Source organism: Alexandromys fortis, unplaced genomic scaffold (genome assembly GCF_014885135.2).
Source record: "Alexandromys fortis isolate MF-2015 unplaced genomic scaffold, M_Fortis_MF-2015_v1.1 scaffold_9, whole genome shotgun sequence".
Classification (NCBI taxonomy): domain Eukaryota; kingdom Metazoa; phylum Chordata; class Mammalia; order Rodentia; family Cricetidae; genus Alexandromys; species Alexandromys fortis.
The window spans coordinates 19,329,395-19,357,374 of record NW_026067892.1 but is presented as its reverse complement, the minus strand read 5'-3'; the positions used below and the strand labels follow the sequence as shown (position 1 = coordinate 19,357,374).

General features: G+C 49.8%; 2 protein-coding genes across 5 annotated transcripts in view; one reads left to right on the top strand and one right to left on the bottom strand.

Moving 5' to 3' along the window:
* The window catches only part of Adamts14 (ADAM metallopeptidase with thrombospondin type 1 motif 14), a 67,246-nt gene extending 64,771 nt beyond the window's left edge, over nucleotides 1-2,475 (bottom strand). For both annotated transcript variants that reach the window (XM_050141757.1, XM_050141763.1), the window contains exons 1-2: nucleotides 2,021-2,475; nucleotides 17-417 (exon numbers count right to left, since the gene is read on the bottom strand). In XM_050141757.1, the coding sequence (XP_049997714.1) occupies nucleotides 17-417; nucleotides 2,021-2,102 (483 nt within the window). In that variant the 5' untranslated portion in view covers nucleotides 2,103-2,475. The remainder of the gene's footprint in view (nucleotides 1-16; nucleotides 418-2,020) is intronic.
* On the top strand, nucleotides 346-27,509 carry Prf1 (perforin 1). 3 transcript variants are annotated; one of them, XM_050141766.1, is made up of 4 exons: nucleotides 346-463; nucleotides 20,603-20,838; nucleotides 23,101-23,672; nucleotides 26,355-27,509. In XM_050141766.1, the coding sequence occupies exons 3-4, from the start codon at nucleotides 23,137-23,139 to the stop codon at nucleotides 27,481-27,483; spliced, it is 1,665 nt and encodes a 554-aa protein (XP_049997723.1). In that variant the 5' UTR covers nucleotides 346-463; nucleotides 20,603-20,838; nucleotides 23,101-23,136; the 3' UTR covers nucleotides 27,484-27,509. The 3 variants fall into 3 exon arrangements, with proteins under 3 accessions (XP_049997723.1, XP_049997743.1, XP_049997733.1); XM_050141786.1 differs by having other exon boundaries at nucleotides 20,603-20,849; XM_050141776.1 differs by lacking the exons at nucleotides 346-463; nucleotides 20,603-20,838 and adding an exon at nucleotides 20,936-21,016.
* Nucleotides 27,510-27,980: the final 471 nt, after the last annotated feature.

Sequence of the window (27,980 nt, the reverse complement as noted above, 5' to 3'; positions counted from 1 at the left end):
AAGTTTTGTCCCTTACCAATCCATCACAGTTGCTGATGGCAACGGCTGCCCCGGGCATTCCAGTGACACCTCCAGTGTACACACATTCCTGCTGTAGGGGTTGTCGGAAGAGCTCCCGGAAGTCCTCGTGCCATTCCACAGGGGCGCCCGGTGCCACCAACCTCCGGTTGGGCTGCAGGCGCAAGTGAAGCAGCTTCCCAAAGACAGTCACGTTGAAGTAGAGGAAGTGGTGCCTTGGACCACCAGGCCTCAGAGTCTCTCTTTCCAGTCTCGGGGGGCTGCGAGCCACCCGGAGGTGGCTATGCGAAGTGGCTGCTGTGGGGGCTGAAACCACATGGGACAAGAAGCGTCCCCGAAAATCCGTGCTACAGGGCACAGTCACGACGTAGTCACGGAGTTTCCCAGAGTGGTGCGGGTCTGTCGGAGGTAAACACAGAGTCACTTCATGGTACGCTGTACAAAGGTAAGAGAAATCTGGGAATTCCCTTTGGGGAGGGGGAGATAGACAGGCAGTGGTGAGCATCACCTATCACAGAGCCCTTAGCCCAAGTTCATTCATTTTTCTCTCCATTACTTCCTGAGCCTGTACAGTCACCCATTCAGGTAGACATAAATTTGTGAACGTACATTATTTCTGTAGCTGTCCGGTCTTTTTTTTTTTTTTATATTTAGCAGAACTAAACAAATGATGTCAAACAGAGTCCCATCACCATAGCAACAAGCCTTCCAACTTTGAGCACTGCTTAGAAAGGGCTGAAATTCCAGACCTGCCTCAACTCCCCCAGTGTACTGAAGTCACCAGCCTGGGGTAGAGACCTTGCCACGCTCCCAAGAATGCCGCTGCCAAAACAAACACACCTAGAAACCCAGGGGATCGGGGCCCTTGACACAGATAAAGGAAGGGCTGGAGAAGGCGCCGTTATATATTTTCCCGAGGTTAGAAAGGAAACTTTTTTAAAAGCAGCGAAGTGGCTGTGAGACATCTGCACTGCCCAGCCCCAAGCAGGATAAATATAGAGCTTCAAAAATAAGAGACACGGGGGGTGACCTGCCCACTTGGGCTGACTGAAGTGTGAGGTCATGGCCCTGCGCTGTCGGCCATTTGCCAGTCAGTGGGCCCCATCCTCATGCAGTCCTCTCTCTGTGTGCACAGCCAGGCAGGAATGACAGCTCACTGGCTCCCAGGCCTGGTGATTCATGGACACAAGTTGGAAGGAATTTCCACTTCTCCATAGTCCTATCTCTCGCCACTCCAGCTAACAGCACTGATAAAACACACAGAGAAGGATGCTCCTTTAAGATTTCCCGGGGGGCCATTGTAAATGGGGGGGTGTCCCTTTATCTTTTCGCTGTGACAGGCAAAGGAACCCAAGACTGTGTAAAAGGGGTCCCACTTGCGCACATGAACCTTCCCTAGAAATGACAGAGCCTTTCTGTATGCCCCCAAAGCACCCAAAGGGTACCCATGCTGTAAGATGTATGTGGTATGTCTCTGGTCTATGCCTGGGAGACAACCTATAGTATCTGAGGATGCTATGTCGTGGGCTTGGAGGGGAATAGGGGAAGAGCCTTTTTTTTCTGATCAGAAGCAACGGTGCCCACAGTTTTCTGCTGTGGGAAGCAATCACCTGCTAGCCTGATTCCGTGTGGGACAACCAGACATGCACACTCAGACACGCACGTGCACACAGTTCCACAAGTGCTACCCAAGTTGGAGACAAGGCATTAAAGATCAAGAGACGTGGGGGAAGAGAGGGGGAGGGGTAGCTCACTGTGACTTTTTCTCAGGGGCAGAGACGCGTGTTCCCAAACCCCTCCTGCAGGTCACTTCGCCAGTGACAGAATGGGGCAGAAATGGCTAAAAGCAGCCAAAACCAAGCAACTCGGTCTGAACCTGGTGCACACCACCTTCCACCCGCCTCGAACCCTGCTAGGCTGGCTCCTGCATCCTGGGGCCACTCGGACCCCTAGTACCCCAGAGACCCCCACGTCCCCGCGCTACCCGCACGCACGCACGCACCTGGGGTCTGACTGCCCGCGGCCGCGCAGAGCGTGCAGTACCAGGGCAGCAGGCAGGGCAGCAGCGCGCAGAGCCGAGCCATGTGGCCGCGCGAGGACGGGAACGGGCAGGCGCCCGAGTGCCCGGTCTGCCAGATCGCAGAGCAGCCGGCTGCCTCCGCCTCCTGCCGGCCAGCTCCCGGCCCCCACGGCAGGGCGCCCGCACTGGTAGCTCCAGCTGCAGCCGCTCTGTCCGCCCGTGCTGTCCCGAGCCGCCCGGACTCGGCGAGACCGGCTAGGGGCGCGGGGCGGGTACACGGGCAGGGCGGGCCGCGCGGCTCGGGCGGGGGGCGCGGGCGCTGGGGGCGGGGGCGGGCCTGGCGAGCCACGGCGTGCGGCCCGAATCGGAAGTGCCACGCGGAGCCCGCGCGCGGGGGCTCCTGGCGCACGGGGCGATCGTCCCTTCAGACGCCAGAGCTTTCCGGAGCCACGGCCTGAACAGCTTCCCAGGACTACTCCGCCCCCTTTGCCGGCTCTGTGACTACTTAGGGGTGTCCCACAGCATTTTGATGATGAGGATGGGGAGTTCCCCCCACCTCCCGAGTTGCCCTACTAGTTCCTGACCCCTTGGACATTCCCACTTTGCAGATGACAACACCATGAACCCTAGGGTACTTCTGCTGTCCTGTGTTCTAATCAAAAGCAGGGCGCAGGAAGGTGAAGAGAGGGGCCCTGTACGGTCACTCAGCCCAACTGCCCAGATGGAAATCCCAACTCTACGCCTGTTTCCTCATCTGTGGCATAGCTGTTAACCACAGACACAAAAGACACACAATAAACGAAGAACGCCCAGTATGTCCACCCCGCACTCTATAGCCTGAAGTGCGAAGAACAGGCACAGCAGATGCTGGCTTGACGACCTGTCGAGACCAGTTCCACAGTCAGGGCCCACAGCCCATCAGAAAAACCCACGTTCTTGTTCCACTTTACAAGTATGTTCTTAATGATTTGAAATTAGGCTATACTTCAAAGTACTCATAGGTGGAGACTTTGAGGAAGGAGGATATGGTTGGCTTCGCTATTTTTATTGTTTTCTTGTTTGTGTTTAACTGTGCCTACGGCTTTGAAATGACGCTGAGGGGAGGCCAGCTCATTTCTGAAGTCAGCTCAGAGAGCACATGCCCCTTATATTCCAAATGACATCGAAGCACTCAGTTATAAATGGCATCAACCACCAGTGAGGTCAAGTCAGGGCAGAGGGGGCTAAGTGTGAAGTTGATGTGGGCAGGAAGTGGGCCAGGGTCGAAGGAGGGTCAAGGAGATGAGCAGGCTATGGGCTGCAAAGGTTCAGCTTCAGAACGCAGCAAACCTACTAAATGATTCTAAGATAACGACTTGCGTGCCTGGGGCCTCAGTCTTCCAGGCAGTGAAGTGGGAACAGATGTGGCAAAGTGATAGAAGGATAGCTCCCTTGCTCCCTAAGGGAAAGGCCATCCCAGAGAAGATTACTCTAGAAAGCTCAAGCATCCTGGCCCCACTCCTTCTTCTCCTCCTTCTCCTCCTTCCTGCCCCAAGCAGAGCAAGTTAAGAGGCACAGACTGCAGCTGCAGCCCCAGAGGCTGAGTCATGAGCTGTGGGCTGGGGCCTTCCCTGGAGCCAGCCTTGGCAAAGGGAAATCAAAACCTCATCCTATTTCTCTGCCCCCACCCCCTTTCCCTAAGGCTACAATGGTTGCTTGTGTTGGCCAAGGATTATGTGTCCAGGCCCTTTTCCACTGAGAAAGGCTTTGTTAGGGAGAGGGCGATGGGGACAAAAGGTGAGGAAGTGGCTGGGTAGCCCTGCCTCTGGACGTGAACAGGGCCTTGTGAAGAAACCCACCCTTGTAGCCCGGAGGAGTCTCCAAGGAAGGCAAGTTCTGGGTTTCCCAAGCTGATGCCTTGGGAGAGTGGCTTGGAGGGGCGGGTAGGTGGCACTCCATGGGCAATGGCCTTCCCACACTTATCCAATGTTCAGTGCAAGGTTCCAGGGAGGAAGATGCTAGGTGTCGTCTGTCACCAGGGGCCAGTCAGAAGAGATGGCTCATGTTCCAATAAACTTTGCGCCAGGTGAGAGAAGGCTGGAGAAACGCCAGTGGCTAGAGGAGCAGGGTGGCTAGTAAGGACAAGGGATGTCTGGGAGGAGAAGGAGCCTGGGGAAGACAGAGAAGCCAGATGAGTGAAGGATGTGTCCCGGCTGGGAGGGGGCCATGCACAGAGAAAGTAAACCAGCCTGCCTGAGTGAATATCCCACACAGAGGAAAGGCAGCATTAGCTAGATGCTATGATCCAGTTACCCAGAAGGAAAGAGGAAGCGGGCGTGTGAATTGAGAGGTTACATTGTAGCAAGTGTGCATTGAGAGGTTACATTGTAGCAGTGTGAGGGAGGAGCCACTGAGCCGGCTGGAGATGTGGCTGGAGATGTGCCCAGCCTGAGCTCCTCGGAACCATCAAAATCCCAGAGGGTAGGGTCTACAAGGGCCAGTCTTCGGCTCAATAGTTCCACTAGACAACTGAGGTCACACAACTGATTCAGCTGGGGGACCAGACCCCTGACCAAGATCCCTGCTGCCTCCGCTGTGGAAAAAGAGCCTCCACACTTCCTTCCCTCCTGCTTGTGGTCCAGGGTGAAGATTAGCTGGCTCAAGGTTCACACACATGTCTTTACCTTGGGGAGTTCCCGATAGCCCCTAAGGGTGTGAGTTTGTGACAAGGGGCAGTGTTGTCACAGAATGTATCCAGCAGGTGGCTGTGGTTTGTTGAGTCTCAGCTGCTATGGCAGACAAGTCTGATTACTAGCCGGAGGAGGTGAAAACCCCAAAACACAGGAAGGGGGCTCTCATCTTAGAATCCTTGATGCAATCAGTGGCTCTGAGATTCTCAAGAGAGGAAGAGAATCCCACCAGAGCTCAGTGCAAATCACCACGTTCACCCAGACAATCAGGACACCAGGCAGCCTGGGGCTCCCAGGTCACTTCTGAGTTCATGGAGCAGACTCGGAAGATCTTCTAAATGCAGCATCCTCTTTCTAAGACGAACTCATACCCACAGCACACAGAACACAGCACGCTTTTCCTGAACAGCACATGCTGTGTTTAGCAGATCTCCTCTGGCCCCTGGAATCTTCTCTAGTTATAGCCAGAAGAGACAGCCCCTCACATCGTGTGGCTCTCTCCGCTTTCAAATCTCTAAAGCCTCCATCAGGCTCAGGATAGAGGCTAGACCCTTTGTTGCCCATCCTCCTGCCTTGCAGGCACTATGCTCACCCGGCCTCAGGACCTTGGCAGGGCTCTTCCTCTCCTCCAAGGGAGCCAGTTCTTGCTGTGTTCTAATGTCATCCTGTGTGATTTCAAGATCAGCATCTGCTTGCTCCCATCTTCCATAGGGAGCAGGGACCTGGGAGAGCTTTTTAAGCTTCAGGATCCTCAATCCCTGTGTTGTGTACATAGTAGGCCCTCACCAATGCTAAATCATCAAATGAGTCAGAGTCAGAGAAGGATTCACCCCTGGAGAATCTGAGGGCTCAGGTGATTCCCAGAACAACCCATCACTCCAGGGGAAAACTCAAGGCATGCATGGGAACTGGGAGTCTACGTGAAGGTCTCCAGGTCCACAATGGGGCAGGGATGGGGAAGAGGAGAGATCTTCCTGGTTTCCTAATCTTAAAAGATTTTGAAAACAGAAGCAGTCATCATAGCTAACACTTGACATGCCTACCTTGATCTTCTCAACAGCCCCAGGTCAGGCAGCTCAGACCAGAACCCACAGCTGGCAAACATCCATGCCCAGGTAGTGTCCCACAACCAGTGTGCTTGCAAGCACAACGGCCCCTGGGAGATGCTGCCTCTCTGTGTTCCTTTTTAGTTTTCAAAACGTCTTCATGATGGCAACTATAGTTGTGCTGATTAAACTGATGTCAAACTGACACAAACTAGAGTCATTGGAGAGGAGGAAATCTTGATTTTAAAAATGCCTCCATAAGACTGGGCTGTAGGCAGGCCTGCAGAGCCTTTTCTTTTTTTAATTTTTTTATTGATATTTATTGAGCTCTACATTTTTCTCTGCTCCCCTCTCTGCCTCTCCCCTCCCCCCTTCAGCCCTCCCCCTAGGTCCCCATGCTCCCAATTTACTCAGGAGATCTTGTCTTTTTTGTAGAGCCTTTTCTTAATTAGTGATTAATGGGGGAGGGCCTGGCCCATGATGGGTGGGACCACCCCGGGCTGGTGGTCCTGGATCCTATAAGAAAGCAGGCTGAGCAAGTCATGAGGAGTAAGCCAGTAAGCAGCACCCCTTCATGGCCTCTACATCTGTTTCTGCCTCCAGGTTCCTGCCTTGCTTGAGTTTCTGTCTTGGCTTCCTTCAGTGATAGAGCCAAATACCCCCCCCCCCCATAGCTTTGGGCACATGGTTTCATTGCAGCAGCAACAACCCTAATGAAGACAATAATACATCCAGAAATGTGTCAAATGCTTATTTTACAGGGGCACAAATTGAGGCCCAGAAGAAGATAGATAACTTTTCAAGACCACACAATGAGGTCATTCAGAGCATCTAACCCTCTAAGGCTCTGAGCTCCCTGTCCTCCTGCCCAAATGGGCTGAGATTGTAGCTCGGGGATAGAACACTTGCCTAGCATTCATGAGACCCTGATTCCGTGCCCAGCACTACAGAAAAATCTAAGCACAACAAATATAATGTAAGCCCTCAGCTCTACCCAGGACCACTCTGAGCCACTTATGGTTGATTCAGCCAAAGTGAAAAGGACAAAGGGTTTGGAATTCCTCCTCCCTCTGCCCGAGAGTCAGGGTCTTGCAGGGGTAAAAGCCAGTGATTGTCCAATATGGAACCTTTCTGCAGAATGGGCTTACTCCTGTGCTTAGTTAGAATGCAGGTTCTCAGGCTCTACCCCAGACCTGCTGGATCAGAAACTGAGAGAGTGAGCCCAGCAGCTAGCATGCTATGGGAGATTCTGATATTTGCTCAAATTTAAGGGTTACAGTTCAACTAAACAAGATCTTAAAAAATGGGGCCAATTAGGACTGAGAATAAACACAGTTTTGTGACCTGCCACTCATCCTGGCTACCAGATTTCGGTTATCCCAATCTCTGATGCCTGGCCTGGAGCATAGCTGAGCCCCAGTGGCCCCAGGCAGAACTCTGTGAGGATCCAGAGGACAAGGAGAGATCCGTGCCTTGTGGCCTTTTTCCACATCCTCCTTGTTCTTCCCCAGCGTTTCCTCCGCACATTTTTGGCAACTGTCTAATGTCCGTATCTAGGAGACCCGGCTGGGTTCAGCTAACCACAGTGACTGGTCTTGCATTACAGAATGGAGGACATCCCCCGAGAGCAGCTGGGCCGTGAGGTCAGCTAGAAACAGCGCTGTTTGCACCCTGTGTGTAATCGTTGCGTGGCACGGTTGCTTGGTGTTGGGGGGCTCAGAGAAAGGAAGTCTCCTTATCCCTGTGGGCTGGAGGCCAGAAAGGACAGCTGTCCTTCCCAGCTCTGGTTCTGTGATTTCCGCCCCAGAAACTATAAGGTCTGTGATTGGGATGTGGACATCCTTTTCCCCAGAGGCCAGTGGGGAAGCAAAAAATAGCGCCTTCTGGTGCTTCCTGGAGCCCTGAGAGAGTCCATCGGTTTCCTACAGGCTTTTCTTCCTGCCTTGTTGCCCTTTCAGATGCCATGGTGGCACCCCTCATCGAAGAAGGGTCAGGCCTCGATATTGCTCCTTTTTCTAGAACAATTAAGAGTACCTGTAGCCAAATAATTGTTTTTTAATGTTAATTAGCATCTCATGAAAAGGAATTCCAGGCTAGTAAAATGACTAGCCAGGTGAAGGGACTTGCCCCCAATCCTGACGGCAGAAGGTGGGAAGTTGTCCCCAAGTGTGCCCAACGCGCGCGCGCGCGCGCACACACACACACACAAAACACATAAACAAATCAACAACTAAAGAAGAAATCTAAAAGTAAACCAGTTCTTGAGCTGGTGAATTTACCACCTCAAAATGATTCCACTCGTTGTGAAATCAGCCTATGTGTCCATCAGCAGATTAATAAAAAAAAATGTGGTTCATATACACCACAGAAATTCATTCAGCCACGAAGAAGAAAGTACTTACGTCATTTGCAGGAAAGCTGAACGAACTGGAGATCACCATAAGAAGGGAAATAAGCCAAACTCAGGACACACGTCAAGCATCCCCTCAGTTATTGAGCCTAGATATCGTGTAGATGCACAAAACCACTTACATATTATATTTTAAAGCTCTCCTTCCGTGCTGCCTTACTTGATGCTTAGTCTCATCTTCAGGCTTGTCCCCTCTTCGTCACAAAATGACTGCACTGCCCCAGAAGCAGTAGTGACCAGGCTCAGTGGGAGAGGGGACACTTTCTTATTGACCTTTTGCTTTATTACTCAGAAATGCACACTCATGTAAACGAAGGTAGAATAGTACGAAGACCCCCCTCATTTTCTCAGTACCCACCTCTATCGTTACAATCACACAGCCAGCATCACATCAGTGCTAGCCTCCACACCCAAGTTATTTAAAGCAAACCCCACACATCATCTCTTAGTCAGCATCCATAGCTGACAGGCAGCGCCTCTGACTCCTTTAAAAAAAAATCAGGGACAGGGGATGGCAAACCTGAGTTTGATCACCAGCACCCATGTAAACTTTGTACTTCTGAGGATGAAGATGCAGAGACAGGAAGATCCCCCCAAAGAGCCAAGCTAGCCAAATCAGCAAGCCCCAGGTACCAGTGAGAGAGACTAACTCGAAAAGTTGAATGGTTCTTCATGAATGACACCAGAGGTTGACTTCTGGTCTCCACATGGCCACACAGGAACACATCCACACACAAATGAACATTTCAAAGCACAATAGCAAAGCAAAACACAAAACACCATGAGTTTGGTGGACCCCAAAATCCCTAAAAGTCATTTCGTGCCATTTCCCAGTTAGCACAAAAAATCCACTTGTTTTGATTTTGCAGTGTAGAGGTTGAGCCCAGGGCCTCACGAATGCTAGGCAAGTGTTCATACCAGAAGCCATACCCTCAGGCCTTGACCTAAAGTATTGTCTTCTTTTGTTTTATTTGAGGTTGGGTCTCCCGTAGCCCAGGCTAGCCTTGAACTTATTATTTGGGCAAGGATGACTTTGAACTTCTGATCCTCCTGCCTCCACCTCTCAAATATTGGGATTATAGAAGGGTGCCACCATGGCCGTTTTATGAGGTGCTTGACATGGAACACAGAGCTTTGTGGCGATGAGACTAGAAATGCCGCTTGCTGTCAAGAAAGGACAGAGGACAGGCGTGGTGACATACGCATTTAATATCAGTGCTCGGGAGCAGAGACAGGCTGGTCTCTGGGAGTTCGGGGCCAGGAACTTTCTATATAGAGTAGGCAAACAAATAAATAAATTTTTAAAAGAAGAAAAGAGAGAGAGCACGGTGGTGGTGGTGGGGGGGCAGAGAACGGAGTCCCACCAGCCATCAGTCCGGCTCTGTGAGAACCAGGGAGCAGAAGCCATCAGATGGAATGACACTGGGTCTCAATTTCCTCTTTAGTCTTAGAAACTGAAAGCCTTGAATGACTGAGAAGCCCTCCTTGTGACAACCACTCAGTGGTAGTCTGGCTGGAGGTGACATTGGGTCATTTCCAGGATGAGTACCCTGTTAAGCCAAGTCATGCAGATACCTGGAAATCTTTGCTTTCGATTTGGTCAGAGCTTTCGCAAGCCTGCTCTCCAAACATCAGTGGTCCCAAGGTGTCACCTACGTATTCTTTAAGAGGCAAGCACCTACCGCTACCCAACATCCCGCCATTTTAGAGGACAGGGATGTTTACTGAGCGCCTGCTATGTGCCTAGCACCTTGTAAAGTATTATGGGATCCCTGTTAGATGTCAGTCCTCCCTACTCTGCTCCCCGATTGCATAGTAGGAAGGCGGTTCTAAGGACTCGAATGGGCACCTGCTTGGGACCTAGCAGGAGGCAGATAACCTGATTTTTGTATATGATACCTAACATTTTCCCTACAAGGGAAAGTCCTGCTGAGCATAAGGAGGCCATGTCCAGTCAAATCTGCTTCTGGGCAGTTAGGTAGTGAGGGGACAGCTAGGTAGTGATGGGGTGTCTGGGTAGCAAGAAGGCAGCTGGGTAGTAAGGGGGCAGCTGGGTAGTGATGGGGTGGCTGGGTAGCGAGGGGGCAGCTGGGTAGCGAGGGGGCAGCTGGGTAGTGATGGGGAGGCTGGGTAGCGAGGGGGCAGCTGGGTAGCGATGTGGCAGCTAGGTAGTGTTGGGCTGTCCCTCCAGCCTCTACATCCCAGCTTCACTAGGGACATTAGTGGGTGAGTAAGGTCCCCTCTACAGTACCTCTTAGTTCTGAGTCATGATGCAGTCCCCAGACCTTCCTTCAGTCTGGGATGTCCTTTCCCATGGCTAGATCCTCTTTCATAGACTTCATTTCCTACAAGTTCTCCCTGGAACAGACCACCCCCACGTCCCCACAGCATGTCATTCCATGCTCCTTCAAAGCTGCTAGCTTAGGCTTCTTGTACCAAACCATTAATTTTTTTTCTTTTTATCTTATGTGTATGAGTGGTTTGCCTGCTTGTGTGTCTGTGGACCACAGGTGTGCAATGCCTGCTGAGGGTAGAAGAGGGCATTAGATCTCCTGGAACTAGAATTACAGACATTTGTAGGCCACCATGCGGGTACTAGGACTCGAACCCGAGTCCTCTGGAAGAGCAACTAGTGCTCTTAACACCTGAGCCATCGCTCCAGCCCTTCTTTGTAATTCATCAGTTTAATACATACAAACCACTGGTCTCACTTCCCCTCTGTGTCCTATCATTGAGGCTGAACCCAGGCAGAGGCTTTCCAAATGTTTCCAAATGTGTCCGGACGATTGCTACATTATTTCTTAAGCCCACTGAGGGTTAGGAGATTTTTATCATGGTCTGGAGAGACATACCCTTCTTGTTGAAGCTTTCTTTGGTTTGTCTGTTTTGGAGACAGGGTCTCCCTGTGTAGCAGAGGCTGATCTTGAGTTTAAGATCTCGCTAGCTCAGCCTGGGATTACAGACTTGCAAAATTCTCCTAGTTTAAAGAACTATGATATTCTTCCCTCCTCCTTTCTTTTCCAGGCAGGCTTGTAGACTTCTGGGCATATGCGATCCTCCTGCCTCAGCTTCCTGGGAAGCAGCACCACACCCACCTCTCTCCCACATTTCTGTTTTGTTGTTGCCGTTTATTGGGAGTAAAGGCTGCTATCACTGAGATCAGCAGGGCCTGTGCCTGTGATCCCAGCACTTAGGAAAAAGGCAGGAGGATTGAGAGTTCAAGGCTATACTGGGCTTCTAACAAAAGCCTATCTGAAAAAAAAGTAAATGTATTATTTGCTTTTTTGTTTGTTTGTTTGTTTAGTTGGTTGGTTAGTTGCTTTTTATTTTGTTTTGTTCTTTTGGTTTTTGGTTTTTGGAGACAGGATTTCTAAGCATCTGTCTGCACTGGAACTTGTTCTGTAGACTGGGCTGACCTTGAACTCACAGAGATCCGCCTGCCTTTCCCTCCCGAGTACTGGGACTAACGGTGTGTGCCACTACTGCCTGGCCCTTGATTCAGTCACCCGCTGGCTACTTTTGGACCAGTAGAGCTGAGCTCCTGCCTTTGGTGGAGCTCAGCACAGAGTCATAGGAAGATGAGGTCTCCAGAGAGCGAAGTGCACAGAGAATTGAAGTACAATGCCAAGACCCGAAAGAGCCCATCCTGCATAGACCAGCACCTAGCAGGCAGGACAGGCTGTGTGTGAGTCAGCCAAGGCTAACTCGTCCAATGTTGGGTTAAAATGATGTTGCTGACGTTTCCATGGCACTCTGGTGGCAAGGATAGTGTCCTCATTTCAGAAACAGGGCGACCTGAGGTCCGGAGAAGCTTACATACCCAATGTAAGGGCACACAGCTCGTTGGGACTTGGAGACAGCTCTTGAGACTCCAAAGAACACAGTTCTCATGCTCTTGTCAGATTTGCAAGCATTCAACTTGACTTTCGTCACCAAACTGTGAGCGTCTCCACCCTGCAGGGAGAGAGGTCTAGCCTTAGCGTGCCATGCCCTGCCACCACACCTGAACTTGGCCACACTGCAGGTAGATTGCAGAGAACACCGTGGAGCACTGACAAAGTCGGAAGCGGGCCCTGCAGTCAGCTTGAAAAGTGAGTAAGACTATCAGCCTCCAGGGAGGAGTCTTGAGAACTTGGGGTAAGCGATCCATCATCTTCTCTGACAACTGACGTGACACCTGGAGCCGCCACTATTAGTCACCCTCCGGCCACGGTGCTGTTGTTCTTTTTTAAGTCCTAGCAGCTGAACCCAGCTGGGCCCTCCAGCAGCCCCACAGTTTGGCTCCCAGGCCTCAGGGCTGTTTTTGGCAAGATGTCCAGCTCAATTAGCCAAGTCAGCATGGGGAAGCTGGGAGGTGGTAGGGTGGGAACCGGGTCAGAAGTTCCTCCCAGGGCCCCTGATTCGGTCACCAGCTGGCTACTTTCGGGCCAATAGAGCTGGGCTTCTGCCTTAGGTGGAGCTCCGCACAGAGCCACAGAGAGATGAGGTCTCCAGAGGGTGAAGCACAGAGGACTAAAGGACAGTGCGAAGACCCAAATCTGGATGGAGCTAAAAATGACCTCAAGATTGTATGGTACAAGAGGCAAAGCCAGCACCCCTGGGCTATGCAGCCCTGCAGCCCACGGCAACCGGCCAAGAGCAGCTTCCTCTGGCTCAGAGGAGCTGACCTCAACTGAGTCTTCCAAAATAAATGGGTAAGACGCCCAGCCCCACTGTCCAGAGAGCCGCTAGAGATATGTCCTCCCTGTAGGTCAAGCGCCCTATGACCTCACCCTGCATACTGACCCAGCAAGGAAGGAAGACTCGCCCATTCCGTTCCCAGAGACTGGCTTCTGTAGTGAAAGGCGTATGTTATCAGTGTTCAAAAACCCAAACCTAAGATCTCAGGAAGAAATGTCAGTAATTGAGGTCCAGCGGCCCATCTGTGGGAGGGGTCCCAACCCTGCTTTGGGTTTCAGCAGCCCTCTGACCAGCTGGGCTCAGTTTGGACCATCCTGAACTCTCCATCAGCGCTGGTGTTCGCTGCTAAGTTAGGCAAACTCCTGCACTGGCTTGAGGGGAGAACCTGCTGCTCTTTAAATGGTGGTGAACTTATTTCCAAAGTCGTCGTTTTTGTTTCAGTGAAAAAACTCTTTGGAAAAACTTACAAGGAACGTCTAAGGTCACTACGTCACTCTGACTCATTCTTTTTAGGCAACCTGAAATAAACTTGGCTCGTTATAATACTGAGCTGAGCATGCCCGGTAGCATTCATATCTGCCATATTTCCTCTTTGAGCACATGGTCTAGGACTTGCAACCGAGCATGCTCAGGAATGTGTCAGCCATCTTTCCTGTTGGAAGGTGGCTTTGTAGGAACTTTAAACTGAGCGTGCTCAGAAGTATGCCTGCCCCTGACTTTCTTATATGGATATGCATAGAATTTCTGGTGTTTTGTTTCCCCCCCAGAGAGCAAATAACTCAGGGCACACATTATTACTTGCCGCAAGTGATAAACCTCTCGTTCTTTTTGTTCCTGGGTGAGCCATTCAGTTTTGCACTCACTAACACACAAGACTGCTGCGTTCACTTCCAGGGCCCTAGGGTGGTTCTGAGTAGTGGGTTGTGTCACCTCTTTAATCCCAGCACTCAGGAGACTGAGACAGGTGGACCTCTGAAAATTCCAAGCTAACCAGAGCTACATAGTGAGTCCCTGTCTTTAAAAAAGGAGTGGGGGAGGGTGACATTTGAGCAGGTGGTTTTCATCTCAGCTCCCAATGACAGCTTCATTAGCTCGGCAGGACCCTTATTCCTGACTTCTCGCTACTGGCCAACTGTGCTTCCTTTTTCCATTATACCCCCTCCCCCTCCCCCATCAAAGAGACTTTAATTGCCTGGGTGTTGCTTCTTCCCACTCCTATTCCCTTAAAGCGGACGGGAATCGTGAGCAGCGACTGGACAGGGGTGGGTTGTCTGAGCACAGAGGGGCTGTCTGACAGAACGTGACAGACATAGGAGGGCCCCTCAGGACACAGACTGAAGATCCAGGAGCAGTGTATTAAGGAAGAAAGGATTTCTTTTGGCCCATAGTTTTCAGGGTTACCATCCATGTGGGCCAGGAAGGCATGACGGGGCGGCTATACAGCAGCAGGGATGTGGGTGGAGCACCTCACATTCGTGACAGGCAGAATGAAGCTACATCCTAACATGCTAGCTGTGACCCAACTGTCCTACGTCTGCCAGCTAGGGCTTATGGCCAGTAGTCTCAGCAGCCTCTTGCAATAAAAGGGTTTGAACATATGAGCTTATGAAAAATTTTCATTACCCTGGCTCTACCAAGTACCTGCAGCTTTCCTTGGCAGATGTACGGCACCCTACAATATCCTGGTGTGGTGGTTTGAAAGACGTGGCCCCCAAAGGGAGTGGTGCTATTAGGGGGTATGACCTTGTGGGAGTAGGTGTGGTCTTGTTGGAGGAAGTGTGTCACTGTGGAGGTGGGATATGAGGTCTTATATATGCTCAAGACACTACTCAGAGTCTCAGACCCCTTCCTGTTGCCTGCAAGATATAGGACTCTCAGCTGCTTCTCCAGCACCATGTCTGCCTGCACACTGCCATGTCCCACCATGATGATAAGGGACTAAACCTCTGAAACTGTAAGCGAGCCACCCCAGTGAAATGTTATCCTTTATAAGAGTTGCCATGGTCATGGTGTTTCTTCACAGCAATGGAAACCGTAACTAAGACACCTGGAATCTCAATGGTAGCTCCGACTTCCTGGTCACAGTTTAAGACATAGGGAATCTGATGCCCTCTTCTGGTCTCCGTGGGCACCAGATGTGCACATATATACATACAGGCAAAACACCCATACAATTAAAAGTTAAATAATTGATTAAAAAAGGGGGCTGGAGCAATGGCTCAGAGGTTAAGAGCACTGACTGCTCTTCCTGAGGTCCTGAGTTCAATTCCCAGCAACCACATGGTGGCTCACAACCATCTGTAATGAGATCTGGTACCCTCTTTGGGCCTGCAAACAGACAGACAGACAGAATACTGTATACATAATAAATAAATAAGTCTTTAAAAAATAATTGATTAAAAATATATAAGTAAATGGTAAAATATATGTAAGAAAATGCTTCAGTGCTTCCCAAAAGAAGACTGAAAATTAATGAGTGTTTCTAAAGAACTTAGGAAAAAGATCAATAGAAGACTAAATAATATAGAAAAGGAGAAGAAAATAGATAAGAAAAACTATTAACAAAGTAAAAATGCCTCCCTACAGGGGTGATTAATAAATTAAGAACAGGGTCTTAAAAAACATTATACAGCATCTAAAAATCTTCAGAAAAAAATCCTTTAAAAAGCACGACCAAGCCAGGTACGGTAGCACAGGCCATAGTCTCAGCACTCGGGATGCAGAGGCAGTTGGATCTATGTGCATTTGAGAAGCCTGCTCTGCATATTAAGTCCCAGGCCAGCCAGGACTACACAATGAGATTCCTTCTAAAAATAAAATAGAATACCATACTACTAACTCAGAGAGCTATGCTTTAAAGATAGAGGTACCATACTATAAATAAGCCCACGGGCCTGAAATTTTCCATTAGAAATGTCATTTGCCAAAACTGATACTAGAAAACAAGAAGAAAAGCAAAAGACAAGAAAGGAAAGTAACCCAAAAGCTGGACAGTGGCGGCCCACACCTTTAATCCTAGCATTCAGAAGACAGAGACAGGTGGATCTCTGTACGTTCAAGGCCAGCCTGGTCTACAGAGGGAAACCCTGTTTTGGAAAAAAAGAAAGAAAAAAGAAGAAGAAAGAAAGAAAGAAAGAAAGAAAGAAAGAAAGAAAGAAAGAAAGAAAGAGGGAGGGAGGGAGGGAGGGAGGGAGGGAGGGAGGGAGGGAGGGAGGGAGGGAGGAGGAAAGTGGTCCTAAGGGTGCAGACTCATAATCCCAGCTACTCATGAATCTTTGGCAGAACCCTGAGCTTTAACATGAGTTCAGAGCCAGCTTGGGAGCTGGGGAGACGGCTCAGTGATTTAAGAGCACAGTCCTCTCTCCCAGAGAACCTGGGTTCCATTCCCACCACTCACATGGCAGCTTGCGACTGTCTGTAACTCCGGTCCCAGGGGATCTGACACCACAGCCATTGCATGCAAATATGCACAGATATGTGCAAGCAAAACACCCATACACATAAAACTTAAAAAGTAAATAAATCCCCCCAAATTTTTTTTTTACGCTTACATTCTTTTTCTGTTTTATACGTCTGGATGTTTTGCCTGCCTGTGTGTCTGTAAGTGTATTGTGTGCATAAGGTGCCAGCAGCCCCCAAGTTTGTTTAAAAGAAAGGAAGCTCAAAGGGAAGGCTGAGGATAGAGTTAGCGGAAGAGCACTTGCCCAGCGTGGGAAGCCCTGATTTAACTCCTAGTACAGCAAAAAGGAAAGTGGGGAGGGAGCAAGGGAAAGAAAGAAAAGGAGACCATGAAAAAAAAAAGACTCAGAAATGAAATATTTGCAAACCATGTGTTGGTAGCCAGGCTGACTGAGGCTATCTCAGAGTACCTGATGGAAGGACAAAGGGAACTCTGCTTCTGGGTCCTTGCTGGGTGCAGACTTAGCAAGGTCCAGCCTGAGGCTGGGCAGAGCCTCGAAGGAGTTAAGATTTCAGTTCCTGGTAACCTGGCTTTTCCTCCTTGAAGAGGCTAGGTTATCTGTCCCTGGGCCACTGTGTGCACTTGAGACAGCCTGTGTTCCCTTTGTGCACCATTGCTTGGTTAGCTTCCTGCTGACTTTACCCCACTGTAGGACAGCTTAATGCTGACTCTGCCCCATATTCCCCCTACAGGCCAAATACAAGACGCTGCACTTCTTAATAAACTTGCTTGGTATGAGACAAACCTTGGGCAAGATCTCCTGATCCCAAACTCTGCTATCTTCTTTATTTTCTGATCCCCTGGTCCCTCCTCTCAGAAACCTGTCACTGAAGAATGACCTGCTGGGTGCTGGTCAATGGTGTATCTCTGAAGGGTCTAGGATCCATATATATATAAAGAGGTATCACAACTCAGTAACAAAAAAAAAATCAGTTCAAAACTGGGCAAAGGATTTGAAAAGAAGTTTTCCGAAGAATATAAACAAATGACCCATGATGAAAGCACACATCTCTTAAATGAATAGAAAAAAAAGAAATAAGAAAGGAAAGAACATGACTGCTCCTAGGTGTGGTGGAGGAGAAGGTTTATTATAGATATGAGGGAGAAGCATAGCCAGAGTCAGGGACATCTGAAGGAGTCCAGGGTGGACATGACCAGACTGAGCTGGGCCATGTGTGGAGGGGGATGGGAGAGAGGGGAACCAGGTACAGCAGCAAGGAGAACCAAAAGAGAGTAGACGAAAGGACCAAGTAACCTAAATGGTTGGATTATATAGGGAAGGCCAGGTGTGGGGAGGGCAGCCCAGCCCATAGGCTGAAGACGTTTAGGACAGAGAGTGACATATCCCAACTGAGAGGGCTCTGTAACAGGTAAAGTCTGAGGGATGCAGAGAGAGCCTGGCAGCCAGGATCTGCTTTGATTCCTTAACTAGGCATCTCAGCCATTCGCCCCAGGTTTGAGGTCTAACATTATCAACCACCGTTAGGGAAATCAAAATAGAAAGCGCAGGGAGCCATCTCTTCAAACCTGCTAGGGTAGCACAGTCAGACAATCACAAGGGTGGGAAATACAGTGGGGAAGCCGGAGCCCTCACACAGAGCGGGTGAGAATGGAAAATGTTTTAGCCACATGGGAAAACGGTTCCCACGCGATTAAAATGGGAGCTACCGCATAACTGTGCAATTCCACTCCTAGGCATACACTGAAGGGAACGAAGACATGTGTTCAAACAGAGAAATCTGTGCCGAAATACTCAGAGCAGCAGGGTTCATACTAATGAGTAAGTGGGAAAATATGAGCATCCACTGAGGCATAGCTGAGCAAATGTGGTATGCCCATACGGTCATATATTATTCCGCCGTGGAAAGGCTGACACATGCCCCAGCACTCGTGAAGCTTGAAGCTATCGAGCAAAATAAGCCAGACAGAAACAGTCATATTGCACGATTCCGTTTATGTGAAAAATCAATGTCCTAGTTGGGTTTCTGTTGCTGTGATAAAAACCATGGCCAAAAGTAGCAGAGAGGAATGGGTCTATTTGGCTTACGTATCCAGAGTCACAGTTGGCTGAGGGAAGCCAAGGCAAGAACTCAAGGCAAGAACCTGGAGACAGGAGCTGAAGTCGAGACCACGGAGGAGGGCTGTTGACTGTCTCACTCCTCGTGGCTTGCTCAGTCTGCTTTTTTAATACAACTCAAGACCACCAGCCTAAGGACGTCACCACCCACAGTGGGCTGGGCCCTCCCACATTGATCACTAATTGAGAAAAAGCACGTCATACTTGTCTACAGGCTATCTGATGGAGGCCTTTCCTCCACTGAGGTCCCCCTTCCCAGATGACAGTAGTCTAAAGAAAAAACAGTCAAAGCAGTAAGAAAACAGGAAAATCCAGAGATACAGACTAGGTTCGTATTAAGGGGAAACAAGATGCTCTCCGGCGAGTGAGCTCAGGGATTTTTTTTTTTTTTGGAGAGTGGTAAGAATATTCTAAAGTCTATTGTGGTGGTAGATGGACAGCCCTCTGAGCGTAGCAAAAAATCATGGGGTCAGATATGTTCAACGGGTGTGTGTAGAGCAGAGAATTATATCTCAATACAGTCAAAACTGGTATCTCCGAGGGAAAGCTGTGCGCTGCACATGTCAACAGACAAGATAACTCTCACCAAGTCTGCCAGTCCGAACCTGTCAGAAGCATTGGCGTCATCATGGCTCTCTAAAGGACACCCCCAGGGGAACCTTTGACACACACATCTCGTCATTTGCTAGGATTATTTTTTAAAAATACACACACACATATAATTTATTTTTGTTTTGTGTTCATTGGTGTTTTGCCTGTGTCTATGTCTGTGTGAGGGTGTCAGAAACCCTGGGACTGGAGTTACATACTTGAGTTGCCATTGAGTGCTGGGGATTGAATCTGGGTCCTCTGTAAGAGCAACCAGTGCTCGTTGTCACTGAGCCATCTCTCCAGTCCCGGCTAAAAGGATTCTTAAAAAGACAAAGGTTTCCTGATGATTATGGTGGTGGTAATGTGATGGTGGCATGATGGTGGTGATGATGGTGATGATGATGATGATGGTGAGGATGGTGGTGGTACTGCTGCTGCTGGTGATGGTGGTGATGGTGATGGTGATGACGGTAATGATAATGATGGTGATGATGATGGTGATGATGGTAATAATGATGGTGATGATGGTGGTGGTGATGATGATGATGGTGATGGTGGTAATGGTGATAACGGTAATGATAATGATGGTGATGATGGTGGTGCTGCTGCTGCTGATGGAGTTGGTGATGACAGTAATAATAATGATGGTGGTGATGATGATGGTGGTGATGGTGATTGTGGTGATGGTGATGATGTTGGTGATGATATAGATGATAGGCTGGTGATATGATGATAGTGAAGATGATACTGCTTATTTGATGAAGATGGTGGTGATGATGATGGTGATGCAATCATGATTATGGTGATGTAATAGTGATGATATAATAGTGATCATGATAATAATAAGGATAATGACTATAATACTGAAGGTAAAGACACGGGGCCTTTCGCATGCCCAGCACCCTCCCTTCGGTTTCATAGATGAGCAAATTCAGGACTATAAAGAGGCTTAAAAACTACTGCCGAGAGTGGGTTTCCGGTGTATCTGAGCTAGAGAGAGCCTGTTTCGAGTCTGGACTTTTCCTGTAAGCTTTTTACGGGTATCTATGCCTTTCCCATTGTCCTTCCAGCATGGCTGGGGACTAAATACCTCCAAGCTTTGGCTTCCTGGTCAGGCCACTTGGGTAGAATACCAGCATGGGACAAGGCAGGTGCCATTTCTTGGAGAGTAACAGAAGAGGAGGCCAGGTTTTGAGAAGACGGTATAAGCCAGGGCGAGATGTGACCATGTGGCTGGGGTCTGTGGCTACTTGTTCCCAGCACGTACGCACTTGGAGGTGCTGAGAACTAGCCCCCCTCGCCCACTTTTTACCCACCTCATAACCAGTATGATTTTGTTTTTGCCCCCAGAAGGTGCCAGTGAGTCACCCCACCCATGGAAACCACCCCACTCTAACCTCAGGCAAGGCAGAGTGAGCAACAGTCTCTCATTCCTTCCTAGCTCTCAACAGTACTAGCTTGCTCAAACCTGGTGCAGGGCTGGGATGTAGGTATGGACAGGAAGTGGGCACCAGCTGTGAACATCTCTCCCCACCACCCAGGGAGGAGGGGACAGTCACATGTACTGAGAATGAGTGACAATCCAGCCTGATTCTAAACACTGCCCCTCATCTTCATGTCCCTTCTCCCAGGACATGGTGACTTTCCACAGGTTTGGAGGCGGAGCTGAGACAGAAGAGGCCACTCGAGCCCAGGCCACACTCACCAACTGACAGCTCCTTGCATCTTATACACTCAGAGCAGAAGCAGAGAATGGTCAGCCTGCTGGTCCGCACCAGAGTCCCACACCCCAACACCTCTGCCTGGCAGATGAAGCCCTGGCCTTCACAGCTGACTTCCTGAAGGCTGTCACAGACCGGATGACGAGGTGACAACAGGGTGGGTGCTGGTGGGGACCTGTGACCACAGTCTGGGGGCAGGGCAGGAAGCAGTAGTGATGTGACGGTGACTAGGGTGGGCCTGCCTGGGGACCGCAGCACCATTTCAAAGGCGTCCATCGGGAGCGCGGGTGTCCCCTGTACTGCAGCATCTCTGTGGGACTTCAGGTACGGGAGAAGAAGGGTGGGAAGCAGGGGGGCTGGGATAATCTGGGAAAGAGAATTGGGAGGCAGAGCCCGAAGGAGCCAGAAGTGCTAGGACCATAAAACATGAGCCCTGGGTCTCCAAAAGCCTTCAGGTCGGTCACTAACTCCTTCATCGGCCTTGTGCCCACTCTAGGGCTCATGTGTAAATGAAGACTGTCCACAGTCTCAAAGGCTATTTCAAGTCCTGGCAGTTAGAGTCCTTTTTTTCCCTTAAGATTTATTTATTTATTATGTAAACAGTATTCTGCCTGCATGTATGTCTGCATACCAGAAGAAGGCACCAGATCTGATGACAGATGGTTATGAGCCACCATGTGATGGCTGGGAATTGAACTCAGGACTTCTGGAAGAGCAGCCAGTGCTCTTAACCACTGAGCCATCTCTCCAGCCCCCAGTTAGAGTCTTTATAATATGGAAATGGGCCTCCTGGTGTGGGGTACACCTATGATTCCTCGGGAAGGCAGCGAGATCCTGTCGCAAAAGATGCAAGAAAAGGGAAGGAAGGAGATGGGAAGAAAAGGGGATGGGAAGGGAGGGAAGAGGGAAGGGAAGAAGGAAAAGGGAAGGGAAGAGGAGGGGAGGGGAAGGGAAGGGAGGGGAGGGGAGGGGAGGGAAGGGAAGGGAAGGGAAGGGAGAGGCAAAATCCTGTAGACAGACTACCTAACAATACAATGAGTTCCAGAAGGGAACTGATGAACCTGGATCAGTGTCAGGAGCATTCTGGTCACCTAAGCAGGATGACCAGAAAGCTTGACAGGATTCCCTTTTGCCTGTCTGTCTCTCAGCCCCACATGTCACCTGAACTCCACCTCCAAGTCACTGCTTTTGGGCAGGGTATGAAAGCCTGCAGCTAGGTGTGAGAGACACTTCTGCACCCACTCCCTCGCCTAAGACCCTGCTGCATATGGCAGACAGTGGAGGAAAACGATCTCTGAGGGCCCTGGAAGGAGATAGAACAACAGGTCTATCGCTGTGACTTCATAACTGCAGTTTTGCTCCTGATCAGTGTCTCAGTTCCTAAGACCATCAGAAATACATTTGAACCATGGGCTAAGAACCATTGAAGTGGGACAGAGCTAGACTGGGAATCAAAAATGGGCCCCTAACCCATCCCAAAGCAAGGAAGAACCTTCTAGTTGATTGCTGATCAACAGTCCAGGTGATTGTTGCCCAGCAGTTGGCAACAAATAGGTGTCTGTCCCTCCCACTAGTCCAAGCACAAAGAACTTGGTGGGGAATGGCAAGACAGGAAACCTAAGCAGGGGAAGGCACACTTCAAAGCCCCTCACAGGAGAGCCAAGGGCACAGACACAGGGCAGCCATTGTTCACTGTAGCATTGGAGCTAGTGCCCTTCCAGAAGGCAAATGGGAAGTGCAGGGAGGGGAAGGGAGCGCACTGCAGAGAGAGACAGAAGTGAGCCCTACAATCAGAAACAGAGAGCAAGGATTAACTAGGAGCCCTGCCTGGGACCACAGGCTTAAGATCCTAGCTCCTCTAGAGCATAGAGTCTGGGCTACAAAGGGACTTCAAAGTCACCCTGAACAACTTAACGATACCTTGTCTCAAAATAAATAAATAAATAAATAAATAAATAAATAAATAAATAAATAAATAAGTAAAGTGTGGCTCAGAGGCAGAGCACTTGCCTGCCGTGCATGAGGCTCTGGGGTCCATCCCCGGGACAGGGGAGCGGAATTGGGTAGGAAAAGGCACCCTGTTGTGGGTAGAAAACTTCTCTAAAGCCTAAACCTATTATAGATGCTTTGTCCCTTCTTACAGTGAGAGCCATCTCCCCACACCCCATCCATTGCCCAGGGTCAGAGTCATCAATCTTGATTCCCACTAGGTCTGAGATAGTAAAATCTCAGCACGGGGCTCCTCCTGGCTGTGTGACTCTGGGCTATACATTTAACCTTTCTGGGCCTCTCTGCACAATGGACGAGGCCAGCTCTGGCCTGCAGTAACTAAAGAGTTATTTCAGTCTCTCTCCCTGACTATCCCTAGTAGTGTGTGAGGTCAGCATCCTTCATCCCTGTTTCCACAGCTTTCCAGAGTTCACGGCAGCTGTACCCACAGCTCCATGGCCACTCACTTGTTCCTCCTGGGCCTTTTCCTGCTGCTGCCACCACCTGTCCCCGCTCCCTGCTACACTGCCCCTCGGTCGGAATGCAAGGAGAAGCGCAAGTTCGTGCCAGGGGCATGGTTGGCTGGGGAAGGTGTGGACGTGACCACCCTCCGCCGCTCCGGCTCCTTCCCAGTGAACACAATGAATTTCCTGAGGCCTGACCGCACTTGCACCCTCTGTAAAAATGCCCTGCAAAAAGATGCTATACAACGCCTGCCTCTGGCCATTGCCCACTGGCGGCCTCACAGCTCAAGCTGCCAGCGTAAAGTGGCCACAGCCAAAGTCAGCTCGACCGAGGGTGTGGCCCGGGATGCAGCTGCTAACATCAATAATGACTGGCGTGTGGGCCTGGATGTGAACCCCAAGCCCGAGGCAAGCATGCGCGTGTCCATGGCTGGCTCCCACTCCCAGGTAGCCAACTTTGCAACCGAGAAGACCCATCAGGACCAGTACAGCTTTAATTCTGACGCAGTGGAGTGTCACCTGTACAGGTAAGAGCTGGGGCAGAGCGCAGGGGGAGAGAGGAGCCGGAAGAGTAGTGGGACCCTTCAGGGGTCTGGGAGCTCTGAAACAGCAGCATAGTCTACAGATGGCTTCAGAGAAGGACACCAAATCCTGACTGTTCTAGACCAGTGGCTCTCAACCTTCCTCATGCTATGACCCTTTAACATGGTTCCTTATGTTGTGCTGACCCCAACCATAAAATTATTTAGTTGCTACTTCATAACTGTAATTTGTTATTGTTATGAATTGTGCTGTAAATATCTGCTATGTGACACACCCCCTGTGGGGTCGTGACCCCCAAGTTTAGAACCACTGCTCCAGATTCATTTCTGTTGCTGTGATAAAATGTCCTGACCAAGGAGCAGCTAAGAAGAGAGGGCTTGTTTTAGCCCCTACTTCCAGGTCACAGTCCATTATCACATGACATCAAGGCGGCAGGAACATGGAGCAGCTGGTCACGTGATACCCACAGTCAAGAGCAAAGAGAAATGCATGCATTCATACTTACTACTCAGTTACCTTCCTCTATTCGTATACAGTCCAGGGCCCAAAAATAGGAAGCAGCGCTGCCCACTTTCAAGCTGGGTCTTCTTCCCACATCAGTTGAGCAGTCCAGACAATCCCCCACAGGCATGCCCACAGGCCAGCCTGATCTAGAGAGTCCCTCACTGGGACTCAGATGATTCTATGTTGCCAACAAAACTAACCAGGGCACTGGTCCTTAGATTACAGATCCTACAGCCCTGCATACCTGCCTGCTTGTCTGTCTGTCTGTCTATCTATCTATCTATCTATCTATCTATCTATCTATCTATCTATCTATCTTCTATCATCTATGTATCTATTTATAATCTATCTATCTATAATCTTTCTACCTATGTATCTATCTACCATCTATGTATCTATGTTCTATCATCTATGTATCTATGTCTATCATCTATGTATCTATATATCTATCACCTATGCATCTATGTATCTATGTATCTATCTATCTACCATCTATGTATCTATGTATCTATCAATCGTGTATGTATGTATGTATCCATTCATGAAAGGCCTCCTCTATTTATGAGCACCCACATCTGGAGAAAAACAGGATGGAAGCGAGACTGTTCCTGAGCCCAAGCTTGGTGACATTTAGGTACAGGCAGGGAGCGCCTAAGCCCTCTCTCCCAGGCATGGTCAACCTCCCATGGTGTCCTTCCTGGGTAAGGACAGAGACAGGAAACCTGGGTGTGTCCTTCCTCCTCACTGCATGGATACAGTGACTCCACGTCTTCTGCACTGGTTTCTCGGGCTTTTAAAACCTATTTCTATTTCATTGATTTATGTATGTACTTATTTAGTTTGTGCATCTGTGTGTCACAACAAGCGTGTGGAGATCGGGAAACAGCTTGTGAAAGTGTCTTTTCTCTGTTTCTACTGTGTGGGTTCTGGGGACCAAACTCAGGTTGGCAGACCCAGCAACAAAGTTTACCCATGGAGACACGTTACCCCTTACTCCACTGTGGTGATATTTTGTTTATGTTCTAACGCATAAAGCTTGCCTGAAGATCAGAATACAGAGCTAAGCTACTAGTTAGCCATAGAGGTCAGGGAGTGGTGGCACACACTTTAAATCCCAGCACTCAGGAGGCAGAGGCAGACAGATCTCTGTGAGTTCAAGGCCACCCTGGGCTACACAAGATTGATTCAGTCTAAAAAAGAAACCAGGTGGTGGCGGCTCACACCTTTAATCCCAGCACTCAGGAGGCAGAGGCAGGCGGATCTCTGGGAGTTCGAGGCCAGCCTGGTCTACAAGAGCTAGTTCCAGGACAGGCTCTAAAAACTACAGTGAGAGCCGGGCGGTGGTGGTGCACGCCTTTCATCCCAGCACTCGGGAGGCAGAGGCAGGCGGATCTCTGGGAGTTTGAGGCCAGCCTGGTCTACAAGAGCTAGTTCCAGGACAGGCACCAAAGCTACAGAGAAACCCTGTCTCAAAAAAAAAATCATAAATAAATAAAATAAAATAAAAACTACAGCAAAACCCTGTCTCGAAAAACCTAAAGAGAGAGAGAGAGAGAGAGAGAGAGAGAGAGAGAGAGAGAGAAACAGAGCCAGGTGGTGACAGCTCACACCTTTAATCCCAGCACTTGGGAGTCACATGACTTTAATCCCAAAACTGGAGAGGTAGAGACAGGAGTGATATGGCTGGGCAGAGAGAGGAATCTAAGGCGGAAGAGACAGGTACTCATAGCATGCAGTCTGAGGATTCCCGGAGACAGGATCCGCCCACTTTGATCTGAGGATTCGGTAGAGGTAAAAAGTCTCTCTAGTGACTGACTCCTTTACTTCTCTGATCTTTCAGCATTTACCCCAATATCTGACTCTGGGTTTTTGTTATTAAGATGAATTACAGTTCGCACAACATCCCACGTATACACACTTTATGTTTTTAGATAGCATATATTAATTTTAAATAACAACGGTTTCACTACATGCATATATTTTAATCACATTATTTCTTATCCCAGCTCCTGCTAACCCCTCCCTTTTTTTTCACCTAGCCCCATGTAGCCCCATTCTACTTTCATATCTCTGTGTATGTATGGGGGAGGGGCCTTGAAGGTTGAACTGAGCCAGGGAAATGCCACCCACTAGACTCCTTTAAATCTCTGCTCTCCCCACAGTTTTCGCCTGGTCCAAAAACCCCCACTGCACCCTGATTTCAGAAGAGCACTTAGGAGGCTTCCCCCCAACTTCAACACCTCCACGAAGGATGCTTATGACAGGCTCATCTCATCCTATGGCACCCACTTTATTACGGCTATGAACCTAGGTGGCCGTGTCTCGGTCCTCACAGCCCTGCGCACATGTCAGCTGACCCTGGAAGGGCTCACCGCTGACGAGGTAGGAGACTGCCTGAACGTGGAGGCCCAGGTCAGCATCGGTGCCCAGGCCAGTGCCTCCAGTGAGTACAAAGCCTGCGAGGAGAAGAAGAAACAGCACAAGATGACCACCTCTTTCCACCAGGCCTACCGAGAGCGTCAAGTCGACGTGGTCGGCGGCCAACTCGATTCCACGCAAGACCTGCTCTTCGGGAACCAGGCTACCCCCGAACAGTTCTCAACCTGGATAACCTCGCTGGTCAGCAGCCCTGGACTGGTGGATTACAGCCTGGAGTCCCTGCACGTGCTGGTGGAAGATGTGGACCCGAGGCGGGAGGCACTGAGACAGGCTATCAGCCATTATGTGGTAGGCAGGGCTCGTTGGCAGAACTGTAACCGACCCTGTAGGGTAGGCCAGCATAGGAACACACGGGACTCATGCCAATGCGTATGCCACAACTCGAAGACCACCAACCAGGACTGCTGTCCACGCCAGAGGGGCTTGGCCCACCTGCTGGTGACCAATTTCCAGGCAAAGGGTCTGTGGGGAGACTATGTTACAGCCTCTGATGCCTATGTGAAGGTCTTCTTTGGCGGCCAGGAGCTGAGGACCAGCACAGTGTGGAACAATAACCACCCCAAGTGGACTGACAAGCTGGACTTTGGGGATGTGCTCCTGGCCACAGGCGGACCCCTGAGGGTGCAGGTCTGGGATGCTGACAATGGCTGGGACGATGACCTTCTTGGTTCTTGTGACAGGTCTCCCAAGGCTGGTAACCATGTGACGACCTGTAACCTGAACCATGGCAGTATTACATTCCACTATAAAGTCGACTGTTTAATCCACCTGACTGGACAGACCTGCCTGGAGTATGCCCCCGTGAGCTACCTAGGAGATCCTCCAGGAAACCGTAGTGGGGCTGTGTGGTAATAAATAAATAAATAAATAAATAAATAAATAAATAAATAAAAAAAACCAGCATGCCTTGTAAGCCGGGCATAGTGGCACAGACCTTTAATCCCTTGGGAGGCATAGATATACAGAGGAAGACCCTGTCTCTCTCACACACACACACACACACAAAAACAAATAGCAAAATAGCACACCCTGAAGTGCTCAACTGAGTTCGCCCAGGGGGATTCACAATGGCTTAATATGCAGCAGAGACTGAGACTTGAACTAGAGCTTCCCTGACCCTCCTTGTCCACACTGCCTCAGTCCTCCGCTGTCACCAAGCCTGACAGCTACTGCTGCACACCACAAACAGTGGCCAGGAACCCAGCAGATGGCCAACAGGCTGTCTCCGCCGAACTTTAAGGCCCTCCCTCCTTGACACAGCAAGATCATCTGTTTGAGACGACCTCTGTGCCCCGATTCCTGTGTGCCCCAATCCTGTGTGCCCCAATTCCTGTGTGCCTTTTGTCCCT